Genomic DNA, 14,615 nt, shown 5'->3' with positions numbered 1-14,615 from the left:
ATAAATACAAAAAAAAGTAGTGTAGGAGTAAAAATGTAGAGTTGTGGAACATGTTCCAGTGTAAATTGCTCTCAACTTAAAATAGACTTATTTACGTAGAATCATATATGTGAACCTCCTGATAACCACAATGCAAAATCATATAGCAAATAGTAAAGAAAATGGGAAAGGAATCTACACATTAACACTAAAGAATGCCATCAAACCACAAAGAAAGAAGGAGAAAAAGAAGAAAGGAACATAGGGGAACCACAAAAACAACCAGAAAACTTTGAACAAAATGGCAGTAAGTACATACCTATCAATAATTTGAATGTAAATGGATTAATTCCTCTAATCAAAAGAAATAGAGTGGCTTAATATGTTAAAATAACAAAAACAAGATAAAGCAAAAAGTCATGTCTATATTCCTTCCATGAGAGATTTACTTCAGAATTAAGGACACACACAGACTGAAAGTGCAATGATGGGAAAAAATTCTTCATGAAACTGGAAATGAAAAGAAAGGTGGTATCGTTCTGCTCATATCAGGCAACAGACACTTTGAAATAAAGATTGTAGGGAAGCCTGGGTGGTTCAGTGGTTTAGCGCCGCCTTGGACCAGGGTGTGATCCTGGAGACTCGGGATCGAGTCCCGTGTCGGGCTCCCTGCATGGAGCCTGCTTCTCCCTCTGCCTGTGTCTCTGCCTCTCTGTGTATGTGTCTCTCATGGATAAATAAATAAAATCTTTAAACAAACAAAGATTGTAGTGAACAACAAAGAGAGGCTCTACATAATGATAAAGGTGTCTATCCAGCAAGAAGATCTAATACTTATATATGCACCCAAGTTAGGAGCCCCTAAATATGTAAATGTTAAGAGGGATAAATTATTAAATGAAGAAATTGACAGCAATATAATAATAGGGATTTTAACATGCCAGTTACATCAATGGATAGATCATATCCAGACATACGTGAAACCTTGTTTCAGTAAGACTACATTGTTCTTCAATGATCATTAGACTAGATACTAGATAATTTAATGGTCATTAGACTGATACATTTAATACATTAGACTAGATAATTTAATATATATATAGATCATTCCATCCAAAAGCAGCAGAATACACATTCTTCTGAAGTGCACATGAAACATTCTCCAGGTGGATTATGTATTAGGCTACAAAACACGTCTAATAAATTTAAGAAGAACAGAATAATTTGAAGCATCTTTTCTGACCACGGTGGTATAGATCTAAAAATCAATTACCAGAGGAAAACTGGGAAAACTACAAATACACGGAGATTAAACAACATACTGCTGGACAACTACAAAGTCATAGGAAAAAAATCAAACGGAAATAAAGTACCTAGAGATAAATGAAAACAGCATTCAAAGAATACTTACTACCTACCCTCAAACCCTTCCAAAAATCAATGCAGTGGGAAAGCTTCCTTATTCATTTTCCAAGAACAGTTTTAACCTGATACCAACACCAGACACAGACTTAAAAAAATATATAGGTCAATATCCCTAATGAAATGAATGCCAAAACTCTTAACAAAATATTTGAAACTGAATTCAGCAATACATTAAAAGGATTATATGAGGTGCCTGAGTTGCACTGTCAGTTGTGTTTCTGGCTCCTGATTTTGGCTCACATTGTGATCTCGAGGTCATGAGATTGAGCCCAGCATCTGGCTCAGCACTCAGTGCAGAATCTACTTGAGAATCTCTCTCCCTCTCCATATGCTCCTCCTTCACATGTACTTTCTCCCTCTTAAATCTTAAAAAATTTAATAAAGGTGGTGCCTGGGTGGCCACATTGGTTAAGCATATGCCTTTGGCTCAGGTCATGATCTTGGGGTCCTAATATCAAGTCTCATATAGATTCCCAACTTAGAGGCATCTGCTGATTCCTCTACCCCTCCATCTGTCATGCTCTCTCTCAAATAAATAAAATCTTTTTAAAAAAGGATTATACATCATGGCCATGTGGTGCAAGGATGCAGGGATAATTCAACATCTACAAATAAATCAACATGATACATTGCATTAACATAATGAAAGATAAAAATCACATAATCCTATCAGTAGATGCAGAAAAAGCATTTGACAATATTCAACATTCACTTATGATAACTGTCAATAAAGTAGGTATTGAGGTAATGTGAGCCAATACAATAAAGGCCATATATAACCAACTCAGTGCTAATATTAAATAGTGAAAAGTTGAAAGCTTTTCCTTTAAGATCAGGAACAAGAAAAGGATGACTATTATCCTTACTTTTATTCAACATAGTATTGGGAGTTGTAACCACAGCAAGTAGGCAAGTAGAAGAAATAAAATCATTCTTATTGGAAAGAAAGAAGTGAAATTGTCACTATTTGCAGATGACATGATGCTATATATAGAAGACCCCAAGGACTCCATCACAAAACTATCAGAGCTAATAAGAAATCAAGAAAACAACTCCATTTTCAATAGCATCAAATGAGTAAAATAGAAATAAATTTAACCAAGGAGGTGAAGACCTGTATACTGGAAAATATTGAGTATTGATGAAAGAAATTGAAGAAGAAACAAGTGGAAAGATATTCTCTGTTCATGGATTGGAAGAATTAATATTATTAAACTGTCCAAACTATGCCAAATAAACTATAGATTTGATGTAGTCCCTATTAAAATTAAACTGAAATTTTTTACAGAACTAAACAAATAATTCTAAGATTTATATAGGTCCCCCCCAAAAAAACCTGAAAAGCCAAAAACAGTGTTGAGAAAGAACACAGCTGGAGGTATCACGCACCCTGAATTTATTTATTTATTTATTTATTTATTTATTTATTTATTTATTTATTTATTTTTATTTTTTTAAAAATTACCTATGAGAGAGAGAGAGAGAGAAAGTAGAGAGAAAGTGGTGGGGAGGGGCAGAGGGAGAGAGAGAAGCAGACTCCTGACTGAACAGGAAGCCTAGCATGGGGCTTGATCCTAGGACCTGGAGATCATGACCTGAGCCAAAGGCAGATGCTTAACCAACTAAGCCACCCAAGGGCCCTCATGCACCCCGATTTTAAACTGTATTGCAAAACTATAGTAATCAAAACAGTATAGTAACAGTGTAAACATAGACACATTGATCAATGGAACAGTGATTCTAGAAGTAAAACCACCACAATATAGTCAATTTATTTATGACAAAGGTGGCAAAATATACAATGGAGAAAATGCAGTCTCTTTAATAAATGATGTTGGGAAAACTTGACAGCTACCTGCAAGGAATGAAAGTGGAACACTCTTACACTATACAAAATTAACTCAAAATGGAATAAAGACTTGACTGTAAGACAAGACACCATAATCCTAGAAGTAAACTTCGATGGTAATCTCTGTGATACCAGTTTTAGCGATATGTTTTTTGGATCTGACTCCAAAGGCAAGGGAAGCAAAAATAAACAGATGGGACTAATTCAAATTAAAAAGCTTCCACACAGCAAAGGAAACCATCAAAGAATGAATAAAGCAATGTAGTGAAAGGACAATGTAGTTCCAAATCATATATCTGATAAGGGATTAATATCCAAAATATAGAAAGAACTCATACAAGTCAATTACAAGAAACTAACAAAACAAAACAATTTAAAAAATTGACAGATGGGGCACCTGGCTAGCTTGGTCAGTAAAGCATGCACTCTTAATCTTGGGGTTGTAAGTACAAGCCCCATGTTGGGTATAGAGATTACTTAAATAACATCTTGAAAATAATTTACAATATTTTTCAGGTGAATGGTCTTCAAATGGTTGATGAGCCAATGGAAGAGGAAGAAGTAGATTCTTGCCAAGTAAGTACTTTGATTAACTCATTATGCTACATTTTTAAAATATAAGGAAGAGAATAATGGGAAAGGAGAAAATAATCTGTCAATTAAAAAATTTATTGAGGTAAGTTAGTAATAAGCAAATTCAATTATAAAAAATAACATTTAAAAATATAGTTTTTCTTGTCAGAAAATTTCACATGTGAAGTTTAAGACAAATGTATTGAGGCATAATTTACATGCCATGAAGTTCCCCCATTTTAAGGGTAATGAATGAAAATTCTACTTACTAGTATATAAGTAACTGGGTTGCTTAAATACAGAATCATCTAAATTAAACAAAATGAGATTACCTTCAACTTTATGGTAGAAAAGAGATCTAATGTAGTAATATTTAACCTGAGTTCATTTAAAATCCATTTCCTGGCTTTGAAAAATTATTACATTTAAATTGTTTCAGAATTTTCTAACTAGTTTTAAAGACCACTCAGCTGGGCCGCCCTGGCCCCGGCCACTGAGGTGGCCCAGCGGTTTAGCACTGCCTTCAGCCCAGGATGTGATCCTGGAGACCCGGGATCGAGTCCTACATCGGGCTCCCTGCATGGAGCCTGCTTCTCCCTCTGCCCATGTCTCTCTGCCTCTCTCTCTCTATCTGTGTCTGTCATGAATAAATAAATAAAATCTTTTTAAAAAATACATAAAGACCACTCAGCTATTGGGCCATTCTATGCTAGGCCTATGTACTAGTCCCTCACTGTACAAGATCTAGTTTTACAAAACAGTGTTCTTAAGATTTCAAGAAGGATCTAAGATGAACATTCACATTTATTTTATTTTATAATTGTCATTTAAATGGACTTTTTCACAAAATTATAGGTTGTTTAAGCTGGAATGAGCCTCAGAGATAATATTTTGAATAATCTCATTGTATAGGTAAGTCTTTTGAGACCTCGAGAGGTTGTGATTTATACAAGGTCATCAAAATAACAAGTAGCAGAAGTAAGACTTATGGTCCAGTGTACCTCATGTTAATTCATCTGTGTATTGTGTAGACTAAAAGATGTGGAAAATAAGGAAGACATCATCCTTTTCTTATTTAGTTATGTATAAAATCAACCTTGATGTCCTCTTTTCCCTCCAAGCTGGTGTAAAGAGGATTTTTTTCAGATAGTACCAGGAGAGATATTTAAATTGGGTTTGTCCAAGATTCTTCTTTGAAGTATTCTATGTAAAAATTCACTGTCTCTGCAGACTGTGATAATATAACAATAACCTTAGTTCTGATTAACAAGAGATAAAATGTCGTTATGGCTTTTGCAATTTGCTTAATATTAACTTAATAATAACTTAAATTTGAGTACAACTAAATGTAAATTTCCATCAAAATCATCTAAAGCTTTATCTATAGACCATATGTACTAGGAAGTATGGTACTTATGTTACTAGTTTATAGAAGGTAAAGTATAACTGGAAAATACAAAAGGCAATAGGGAAAGGTAAATTTGAGAATTAATAATTTCACAGGGAAATACCATGCTCCACACCACAAGAGGCAGAAAAAAGCATATGTGTGTGCAAGTGGACATATATACATATATAGCCAACATAAACACATAGATGTATATATAGAGATATTATCAAATATTTACCTTCCAATTTTTAAAAAGGAAGAATCAAGAGGTATACTTCTAATGGAAAGACAATAAAAATATACAGTGATTGATGATCTAAATTAGACAGTCACCTTTAGTGGCTAGAAAGGGAAATCTGAAGTTTTGGAGAATTAGAGACCTAGAATCAGTTATAAGGATTTGATTTAGTTTTTAAGAAAGATTTTATTTATTTATTTATTTATTTATTTATTCATTCATTCATTCATTCATTGAGAGGAAGAGAGGAACAAACAAGCAGGGGGAATAGCAGGCTTGATATAGAGGGAGAGGGAGAGGCAGGCTCCTGGCTGAGCAGAGAGGAAGGAAGGACCTGAACTGACGATGCTTAACCAACTGAGCCACCCAGAAGCCCCAGGATTTGATTTAGTTTATATTCTGAGTTATCTAATTTTTTTTTATTAGAGTGGTATCTAAACTTTTAAAATAATGTACGTTTACTGTGTGATGGTTCAGGTACTCATTTGGTATTAGTTAAATCATATAAGTCATAAGAAACACTAACCCTATAAATTTATCTCTTTGTTTAATGTTTTCATATATAGGATTTTTGGCGATATGTTTGCCTGTTCCAGTGTGATGCTGAGAACTGTGTTTTTTTCTGGTTGTCCCTTTTTTAATTTTTATTTTTTTAATAATGAAGGGTTGTAGAGATTGCCCTGTGATGCATAAATTCTTTAAACAGTATTCTTTAAATCTGACCTTAGGTATTGCCTATGTTGCCTGATGCTGTTTTGTTATTGACTGTTTTAGGCAACTAATACACTTCATCTCACTTATAGCTTTGGACTTTCATGGTCTTCTGACCCTTTTCTTCAGTTAAAACTCTCTGTCTCATATATACATATATATGAGATATGGGAAGCAATTTACTTAATTTATATAATGTATATATTATCACCATCTGATTAACAAAACTATAGTTTGTATAATTTTAATATGTCTAGATTATTATAATGAATTTTTCCATTTCTCAATACAGTATTCATATTTGGTAAGTATTAAGTAGCAGGTCAGTGATAGAAGATATTTGATATTATATTTCAGTATCTAGTTCCCTATTTCTCCCAGTAATGTCCAGGATAGAAAAAATAGATGTTATTATTCTTCTTCAGTATATTACTAACATGAATTATTTTATGTTGTCAAAATAATTAGAGATATATTTGGTAGTTTATGATCCACTCATATTTACTATTAAAGTTTGTATGGAATGGTTATGACTTCCTCAAGTTAATTAAATATTTTAATGCTACCAATGTTTTAGGAATTTCAAAAGAAGAATCATTTAACAGTTAGATTTATGTTAATTTGATTTTCACAACATCAGAATTATGTTTAGTCTCTAAATTGAAAGATATTTTTATTACCCAGAAATGTAAAGGTTACATTTAACTGAAAATGTACATAAAAAAACTGATTTCCTGATACTTTGAGGCCCTACATTTCTAATTTTAGAAACCGTTCTTGACATACATCTCTGTTAAGGATCCTTTAAGAAATATTATTTTACAAGTGTACTTGACTTAAACTCATGTGTAGCTATAAGTAGGAAATCCTTTAAGTTGGGGGGAGCTGATTCTTTTAGGGCAGATTTTTTTCCCTCCTTTATTTCTCTTTCCATTCTAGACATTTATCCTTGATGCTCTTCAATATTTTTCCCCTTGCAAAATTGGTTTTTACTACTGCTTTGTATTCATTTAGCATTTAAAAATAATTTGACCCTTTGTGAGTTGATATGGCAGAGTAGTAGGGGTACCCCGGGCTTGCCTTATCTTAAAAACACAGCTAGATAATTATCAAATCCTTCTGAACATACAGGAAATTGATCTGAGGACTGAGAGAAAAACCTGAGTAAATAGAAGGAGAAAAGACGCCACATTGTGGAGGGTAGGAAATGTGCAGATGTCATTTGAGGGACAAAAAAATCAGGATGATGCATAGGGAAGGGAGACCTGATCAGGGGGGGGGGGGAGAGAGAGAGAGGAGGAGGCTCAAGGCATTGCGCAAAAAACACTCTCCCCCACCAAACAATTGACAAGAAAAACAAGAGGGGATGATTATCACAAGTTTTTACAAGCAGTGTTGCTCAATGTCTGAGGTTTTAGAAGTCTGCCATCACTAGTGTGGAGCCTGGTGGGCATAGAGGTGCTCCTGTGGAGAAGGAAGGGAGAGACCCAGGAGTGGCCATTGCAGTTTGAGGAGCTGAGAATCTCACTGGGAGAGGCAGTTCTCCTTCTTTAAGTGCATTTGGGAGAGGTGGCACTGCCTCTACAGGGACAAAAGAGCACGTGGGCACCACTGAGCTAGCCTGTTTATTAGTATAGGAACTGAGGCTCCCACCGAGGGCAGCTAACCTGGATGCTGACCTTTTGCTGTGTTTTTACCATAAATTCCAAGCCCCTACATGTTCCTGTCACTGACCTTCTGGAAAAAAACCTACACCAGCTAGTGCAATGAGACCCTCTCCTGGAGGATCATTGAGGGTCTGTGAAGTGCCAGGTCCCTAAAATTTGGAATTTTGAAACCAAACTGGCATACCGGAGATAAAATACAGGAGCATTGTGCTACCAAATTGGCAGAAGGCTCAGACAAAGACAGGGTAAAGGCAGGGATCTGAGGGATGCGTGGCACAAACTAGGGGAGATTGTTTGCTCTTCTGAGAGGGCTTCCTGAATAGCTGTTAGCATGAAATCCCCTCTTCAGAAATGAGAAAGCTGGTTGATGCCATTTTTATCTATGCCCATCAGGAAGGATGTACTTCAGTGAGCAGCACATCAACCATAGTGGAGGCTTGAACCATTTACATCAAGCCCACTCCCCTGCACTATGCAGGCACTTTTTTTAAACTAGGGCAAGTGTGCCTCAAACTCAGAGCATCAGTGGACCCTGCTGCCAGAAGACCAGCAAAAATTGCCCACTTACACCAGTCTACTGACAATAGAGTGCTAAAAAAGCTGTAGGGGAAATAGGATCTAGGAGAAATAGGAACTAGCCTCTTTTAACAAGCAGACTGAAACACACCTAGTTAAAACTTGCCACTCACTGGAGAAGGGACAAGCATTCCCCACTTGGGGGAAATGAGAAAGACAAAGAGAAACTCTGTAGGGCAATGACTTGAGGGAAAGAGCAGCCAAAACACAGTAGTAGAGTGCACACAGAATACACCAGAAATATTTCCTGAAGCATGAGGCCCTGAGCAGTATAGGACCTCTTCTTCATAGAGCCACTACTTTTAGGAGCAGGAAACAGAATAGGCTTTCCTAAGACACAGAATACAGAGAACTAGACAAAATGTCAAGATGGAGGAATTCATCCCAAAAGAAAGAACAAGAAGTCATGGATAGGGATCTCATAAAAACAGATGTAATAAACATGCCAGAACCAGAATTTAAAACAAGAATCACAAAGATACTAGGTGGGTTTGAGAAAAGCATAGAAGACATCAGGGAGTCCATTTCTGCAGAGATAAAAGACCTAAAGTCTAGCCCAGCTAAAATAAAAAATGCTATAACAAAGATGTGAAACTGACAGGATATAATGACTACAAGGAGGGAACAAGTAGAAGAATAAATAAGCGATAAAGAAGATTAAATTGTGGAAAATACTGAAGCAGAAGAGGGAAAGAAAAAATATTGGGTCACAAATCTAGAATTAGGGAGCTCAGCAACTATATGAAGCATAGTAACATTCATACCATAGGCGTCCCAGCAGAAGAGAGGGAAAAAAAGGGGGCAGAAGATTTATTTGAGGAAATCATAGCTGAAAACTTCCCTAATCTGGGGAAGGAAACAGACATCCAAATCCAGGAGGTTGAGAGAATGCCCATCAAGATCAACAAGATCAAAAAACCAACATCAAGATATATCATAGTTAAATTTGCAAAATATAGGGATAAAGGTAAAATCCTAAAAGGAGCAAGGCAAAAGAGGTCCCTAACTTACAAGGAAAGAAAAATAAGGTTAGCAGCAGATCTCTACACAGAAATGTGGCATATCTTCAACATGTTGAATGGGAAAAATATGCATCCAAGAATGCTTTATCCAGCAAGACTGTCATTCAGAATAGAAGGAGATATAAACAGTTTCCCAGACAAAAACTAAAGGAGTTCATAACAACTAAACCAGCTCTGCAAGAAATATTAAAAGAGACTCTTTGAGTGGGAAAGTAAGACCAAAAGCAAGAAAGACTAGAAAGGAACAGAGGAAATCTCCGGAAACACTGACTTTACAGGCAATACAATGGCACTAATTTCCTATCAATAGTCGCTTTCAATGTAAATGAACTAAATTCTACAATAAAAAGTTATAGGGTATCAGACTGGATAAAACAAAACAAAGCAAAACAAGACCCATCTATAAGCTGCCTAAAAGAGACTCATTTTAGACCTAAGGACACCTGCAGATTGAAAGTGAGGGGACGGAGAATCATTTATCATGGTGATGGACATCAAATGAAAATAAAAATAACCATACTTATATCAGACAAACTAGATTTTAAACCAAAGATCATAACAAGAGATGAAGGGCAGTATATCAATATAAAGGGGTTATCTAACAAAATCTAACAATTGTAAATATGCCCCAACTTTGGAGCACTGAAATATATAAATCAATGAATAACAAATATAAGAAAACACATTGACAATAATACAGTAATAGTAGGAGACTTCAATACCCTGCATATATCAATGGACAGATTATCTAATTAGAAAATCAACAAGGAAATAATAGCTTTGAAGGACATGCTGGACCAGATCAACTTAATGGATATATTCAGAACATTTCATCCTAAAGCAGCGGAATACACAGTATCTTGGAGTGCACATGCAACATTCTTCAGGATAGATCACATACTGGGTCACAAATCAGCCCTCAACAAGTTCCACAAAGCTATGAAACTAGAGGTCAACCACAAGAAAAAGATCGGAAAGACCATGAAAACATGGAAGTTAAAGAACATCTTACTGGAGTACGAATTGGTTAACCAGCAAATTAATGAAGACATAAAAATACATGGAAGCAAATGAAAATGAGAACAGGACAGTCCAACACATTTGGGATGCAGCAAAAGCAGTTAAAAGAGGGAAATATACAGTAATACAAGCCTACCCTCAAGAAGAAAAGTGTCAAATACACAACCTAGCCTTATACCTAAAAAAGGTAGAAAAACAACAGAAAGTGAAACTTAAAATCAGTAGAAGAAGAATAAAGATCAGAGCAGAAATAAACAATAGAGAAACAAACAAAAATATAGACCATATCAATGAGACTATGTTCTCTGAAAGAATTAGTAAAATTGATTATTTTTACAATGGAAGGACTGGACACTAGCCCTTTATCTGATAGGTCATTGGCAAATATCTTCTCCCATTCTGTAGGTTGTCTTTTAGTTTTCTTGACTATTTCTTTTGCTGTGAAGAAGCTTTTCATCTTGATGAAGTCCAAATAATTCATTTTTGCTTTTGTTTCCCTTGCCTTTATGGATGTATCTTGCAAGAAGTTGCTGGGGCCAAGTTCAAAAAGGGTGTTGCCTGCATTCTCCTCTAGTATTCTGATGGATTCTTGTCTCACATTTAGATATTTTGGTGTCCATCGAAAGATGAATGGATAAAGAAAATGTGGTAGATATATATACAATGGAATATTACTCAGCCATTAGAAAAGACAAATACCCACAATTTGCTTCGACGTGGATGAAACTGGAGGGTGTTATGCTGAGTGAAATAAATCAAAGGGAGAAGTACAAACATTATATGCTCTCATTCATTTGGGGAATATAAAAAATAGTGAAAGGGAATAAAGGGGAAAGGAGAGAAAATGAGTGAAAATATCAGTGAGGGTGACAAAACATGAGAGACACCTAACTTTAGGAAATGAACAAGGGGTAGTGGAAAGGGAGGTGGGCAGGGGATTGGGATGACTGGGTGATGGGTACTGATGGGGGCACTTGGCAGGATGAGCACTGGGTGTTATGCTATATGTTGGTAAATTGAACTCCAATAAAAAAGAACAAAAAAAAGAATAAAAAAAGGAAGACTGGCTCTTTGAAATAATTAATGAAATTGATGAATCCCTAGCCAGATTTATCACAAAGAAAAGAGAAAGTACCCAAATAATATCACAAATGAGAAAGAGGAGATCATGACCAATACCAGAAAAATACAAATAATTGTAAGAGAATATTATAAAACATAATATGCCAACAAATTTGGCAATCATGAAGAAATAGATAAATCCCAAAAACATACGAAATATCAAAAAAGAAACGGAGAAATACAAAACTTGAGCAGGCCAATAACCAGCAAAGAAACTGAATCACTAATCAAAAATCTACCAACAAGCATAAGTTCAGGGCCAGATGACTTCCCAGGGGAATTCTACCAGTTAGTTATTTAAAGAGGAGTTAATACCTATTGTTCTGAAACTTCCAAAAATAGAAATGGAAGGAAAATTTCCAAACCCATTCTATAAGGCCAGCACTACCCTGATTCCAAAACGAGACAAAGACACCACCTAAAAGGCGAAGGCTAATATCTCTGATGAACATAGTTGCAAAATTTCTCAACAAAATACTAACAAATTAAATTCAACAGTACATTAAAGGAATCATTCAACAACATGAAGTGGGATTTATTCCTGGGCTGGAAGGGTGGTTCCATATTCACAAGTCAATCAACGTGTTATGCCACATTAACAAACAAAAGAATAAGAACCTTAACGATCCTGTCAATAGATGGAGAAAAAGCATTTGGCAAAGTACAGCATCCACTTTTGATAAAAACCCTTGAAAAAGTGAGGATAGAAGGAACATATCTCAACATAGTAAAGGCCATATATGAAAACATCCACAGGTAAAATCATCCTTAATGGAGAAAAACAGAGCTTACAAGACAGGGATGTCCACTCTCACTTCTGTTATTTAACACTGTACTAGAAGTCCTAACCTCAGGAATCAGACAACAATAAGAAATAAAATGCATCCAAACTGGCAAGAAAGAAGTCAAACTTTCACTACTTGCAGATGACATAATACTTTGTAGAAACTCAAAAGACGGGATGCCTGTGTGTCTCAGTGGTTGAGCGTCTGCCTTTGGCCCATGGCGTGATCCTGGAGTCCTGGGATCAAGTCCCACATCAGGCTGCCTGCATGGAGCTTGCTTCTCTCTCTGCTTATGTCTCTGCCTCTATCTCATGAAGAATATCTCTTTAAATAAAATAAACTCAAAATTCTCCACCAAAAAATTGCTCAAACTGATAAAAGAATTCAGTAAATTTGCAGGACATAAAATAAAGGTACTCAAATTTGTTGCATTTCTGTACATAAGTCATGAAGCAGTAGAAAGAGAAATGAAGGAATCTATCCCACTTACAACCATAAGAAACCTAGGAATAAACCTAATCAAGAAGATAAAATATATGTATTCTGAGAAAAAATAGTATAGCAATGCAGGCATACCTCAAGAAGCAAGAATAATCTGAAGTATATAACCTATCAGTACACCTAAAGCAGCCAAAAAAGGAAGAGTGTATAAAACCTAAATCCTGTAGAAGAAGGGAAATAATAAAGATTAGAGCAAAAATACATGATACAGGAATAAAAAAAAAAACAGCAGCATAGTTTAATGTAACTAGGAGCCTATTCTTTGAAAGAATTACTACAATGGGTAAACCTGTAGCAAGACTTATCAAAAAGAAAGTACCCAGATAAAAGCATTAATGAAAGAGGAACGATCACAACCAGCACCACTGAAATACAATTATAAGAGAATATTATGAAGAAGCATGCATCCAAAAATTGGGCACCTGGAGGAAATGGATAAATTCCTGGAAACATATAAACTACCAACATTGAAACAGGACAAAATAGAAAATTTTAGCAAATTCATAACCAGAAAAGAAATTGAATCAGTAATCAAAAAACCCACAACAAAGAAGAGTCTATGGCCATTTGGGTTCTCAGGAGTATTCTACCAATCATTTAAAGAAGAGTTAATAACTATTCTTCTCCAACTATTCAAAAAATAGAAATGGAAGGAAAACTTTTAAACTATTTCTTTGAGACTAGCATTATCTTGATTTAAAAACTACACGAAGATCCGACTACAAATCAGCCAAGATGCCTGATGTACATGGTTGCAAAAATTCTCAACAAGAGACTAACAAATTAAATCCAACAGTTCTTTAAAAAATATTCACTGTGATCTGGTTATGTTTAACCTGGCTTCAAGCATGGTTTAGTATTCACAAATCCATCAACGTGATATAACACATTAATCAAAGAAAGGACAAGAACCATATGATCCTCTCAATAGATACAGAAAATGCATTTGATAAAATACAGCATCCATTGTTGATGAAAAACTTCAACAAAGTAGGGGAATTGGTAACATACCCCAATACCATAAAACCCATATATTAAAGGCCCATATATATGGTCAGGAACAACACAGGGATGTCCACTGTCACCATTGTGATTTAACAAAGTACTGTAAGTCCTAGTCCCAGCAATCAGACAACAAAAAGAAATAAAAGGCATCCAAATCAGCAGAGTAGTACCCAAATTTCTACTCATCGCAGACGACATGACACTCTAATTAGAAAACCCTGAAGACTATACCAAAAATTGTTAGAACTGGAGGGGAAAGATGGAGGAAGAGTAGGGTCACCAAGTCACCTGTCCCCACAAAATTACCTAGATAACCTTCAAATCATCCTGAAAATCTACAAATTTGGCCCGAGATTTAAAGAGACAACAGCTGGAATGCTACAGTGAGAAGGGATCACGCTTCTATCAAAGTAGGAAGAGAGGAGAAAAGAAATAAAGAAACAAAAGGCATGCAAGAGGGAGGGGCCCCACGAGGAGCCGGGCTAAGGCCCGGTCGAGTGTCCCCAGGACAGGAAAGCCCTGCCTGGAGAAGCAGGAGCTTCGCCAATCTTCCCGGACAGAAAAGCGCCAGAAAGGGCGGGCAGGATATATTCAGGGTCCTAAATGAGAAAAACATGCAGCCAAGAATACTTTATCCAGCAAGGCTCTCATTCAGAATAGAAGGAGAGATAAAGAGCTTCCAAGACAGACAAAACTGAAAGAATATGTGACCACCAAATCAGCTCTGCAAGATATAATAAGGGGGACTCTTA

The 14,615-nt window shown here is 35.8% G+C and overlaps 1 protein-coding gene across 1 annotated transcript in view; it reads left to right on the top strand.

Annotated features, from left to right (window-relative positions):
* The window catches only part of RPS6KA6 (ribosomal protein S6 kinase A6), a 169,877-nt gene that overhangs the window by 28,391 nt on the left and 126,871 nt on the right, over window positions 1-14,615 (top strand). Inside the window, exon 2 of the mRNA XM_055337356.1 lies at window positions 3,770-3,829. Within this exon, the coding sequence (XP_055193331.1) occupies window positions 3,770-3,829 (60 nt within the window). The remainder of the gene's footprint in view (window positions 1-3,769; window positions 3,830-14,615) is intronic.

This window comes from Nyctereutes procyonoides, unplaced genomic scaffold (genome assembly GCF_905146905.1).
Source record: "Nyctereutes procyonoides isolate TBG_1078 unplaced genomic scaffold, NYPRO_anot_genome, whole genome shotgun sequence".
Taxonomy (NCBI): Eukaryota; Metazoa; Chordata; class Mammalia; order Carnivora; family Canidae; genus Nyctereutes; species Nyctereutes procyonoides.
The sequence above is the reverse complement of the archived record's forward strand: the minus strand, read 5'-3'. Positions and strand labels throughout refer to the sequence as shown.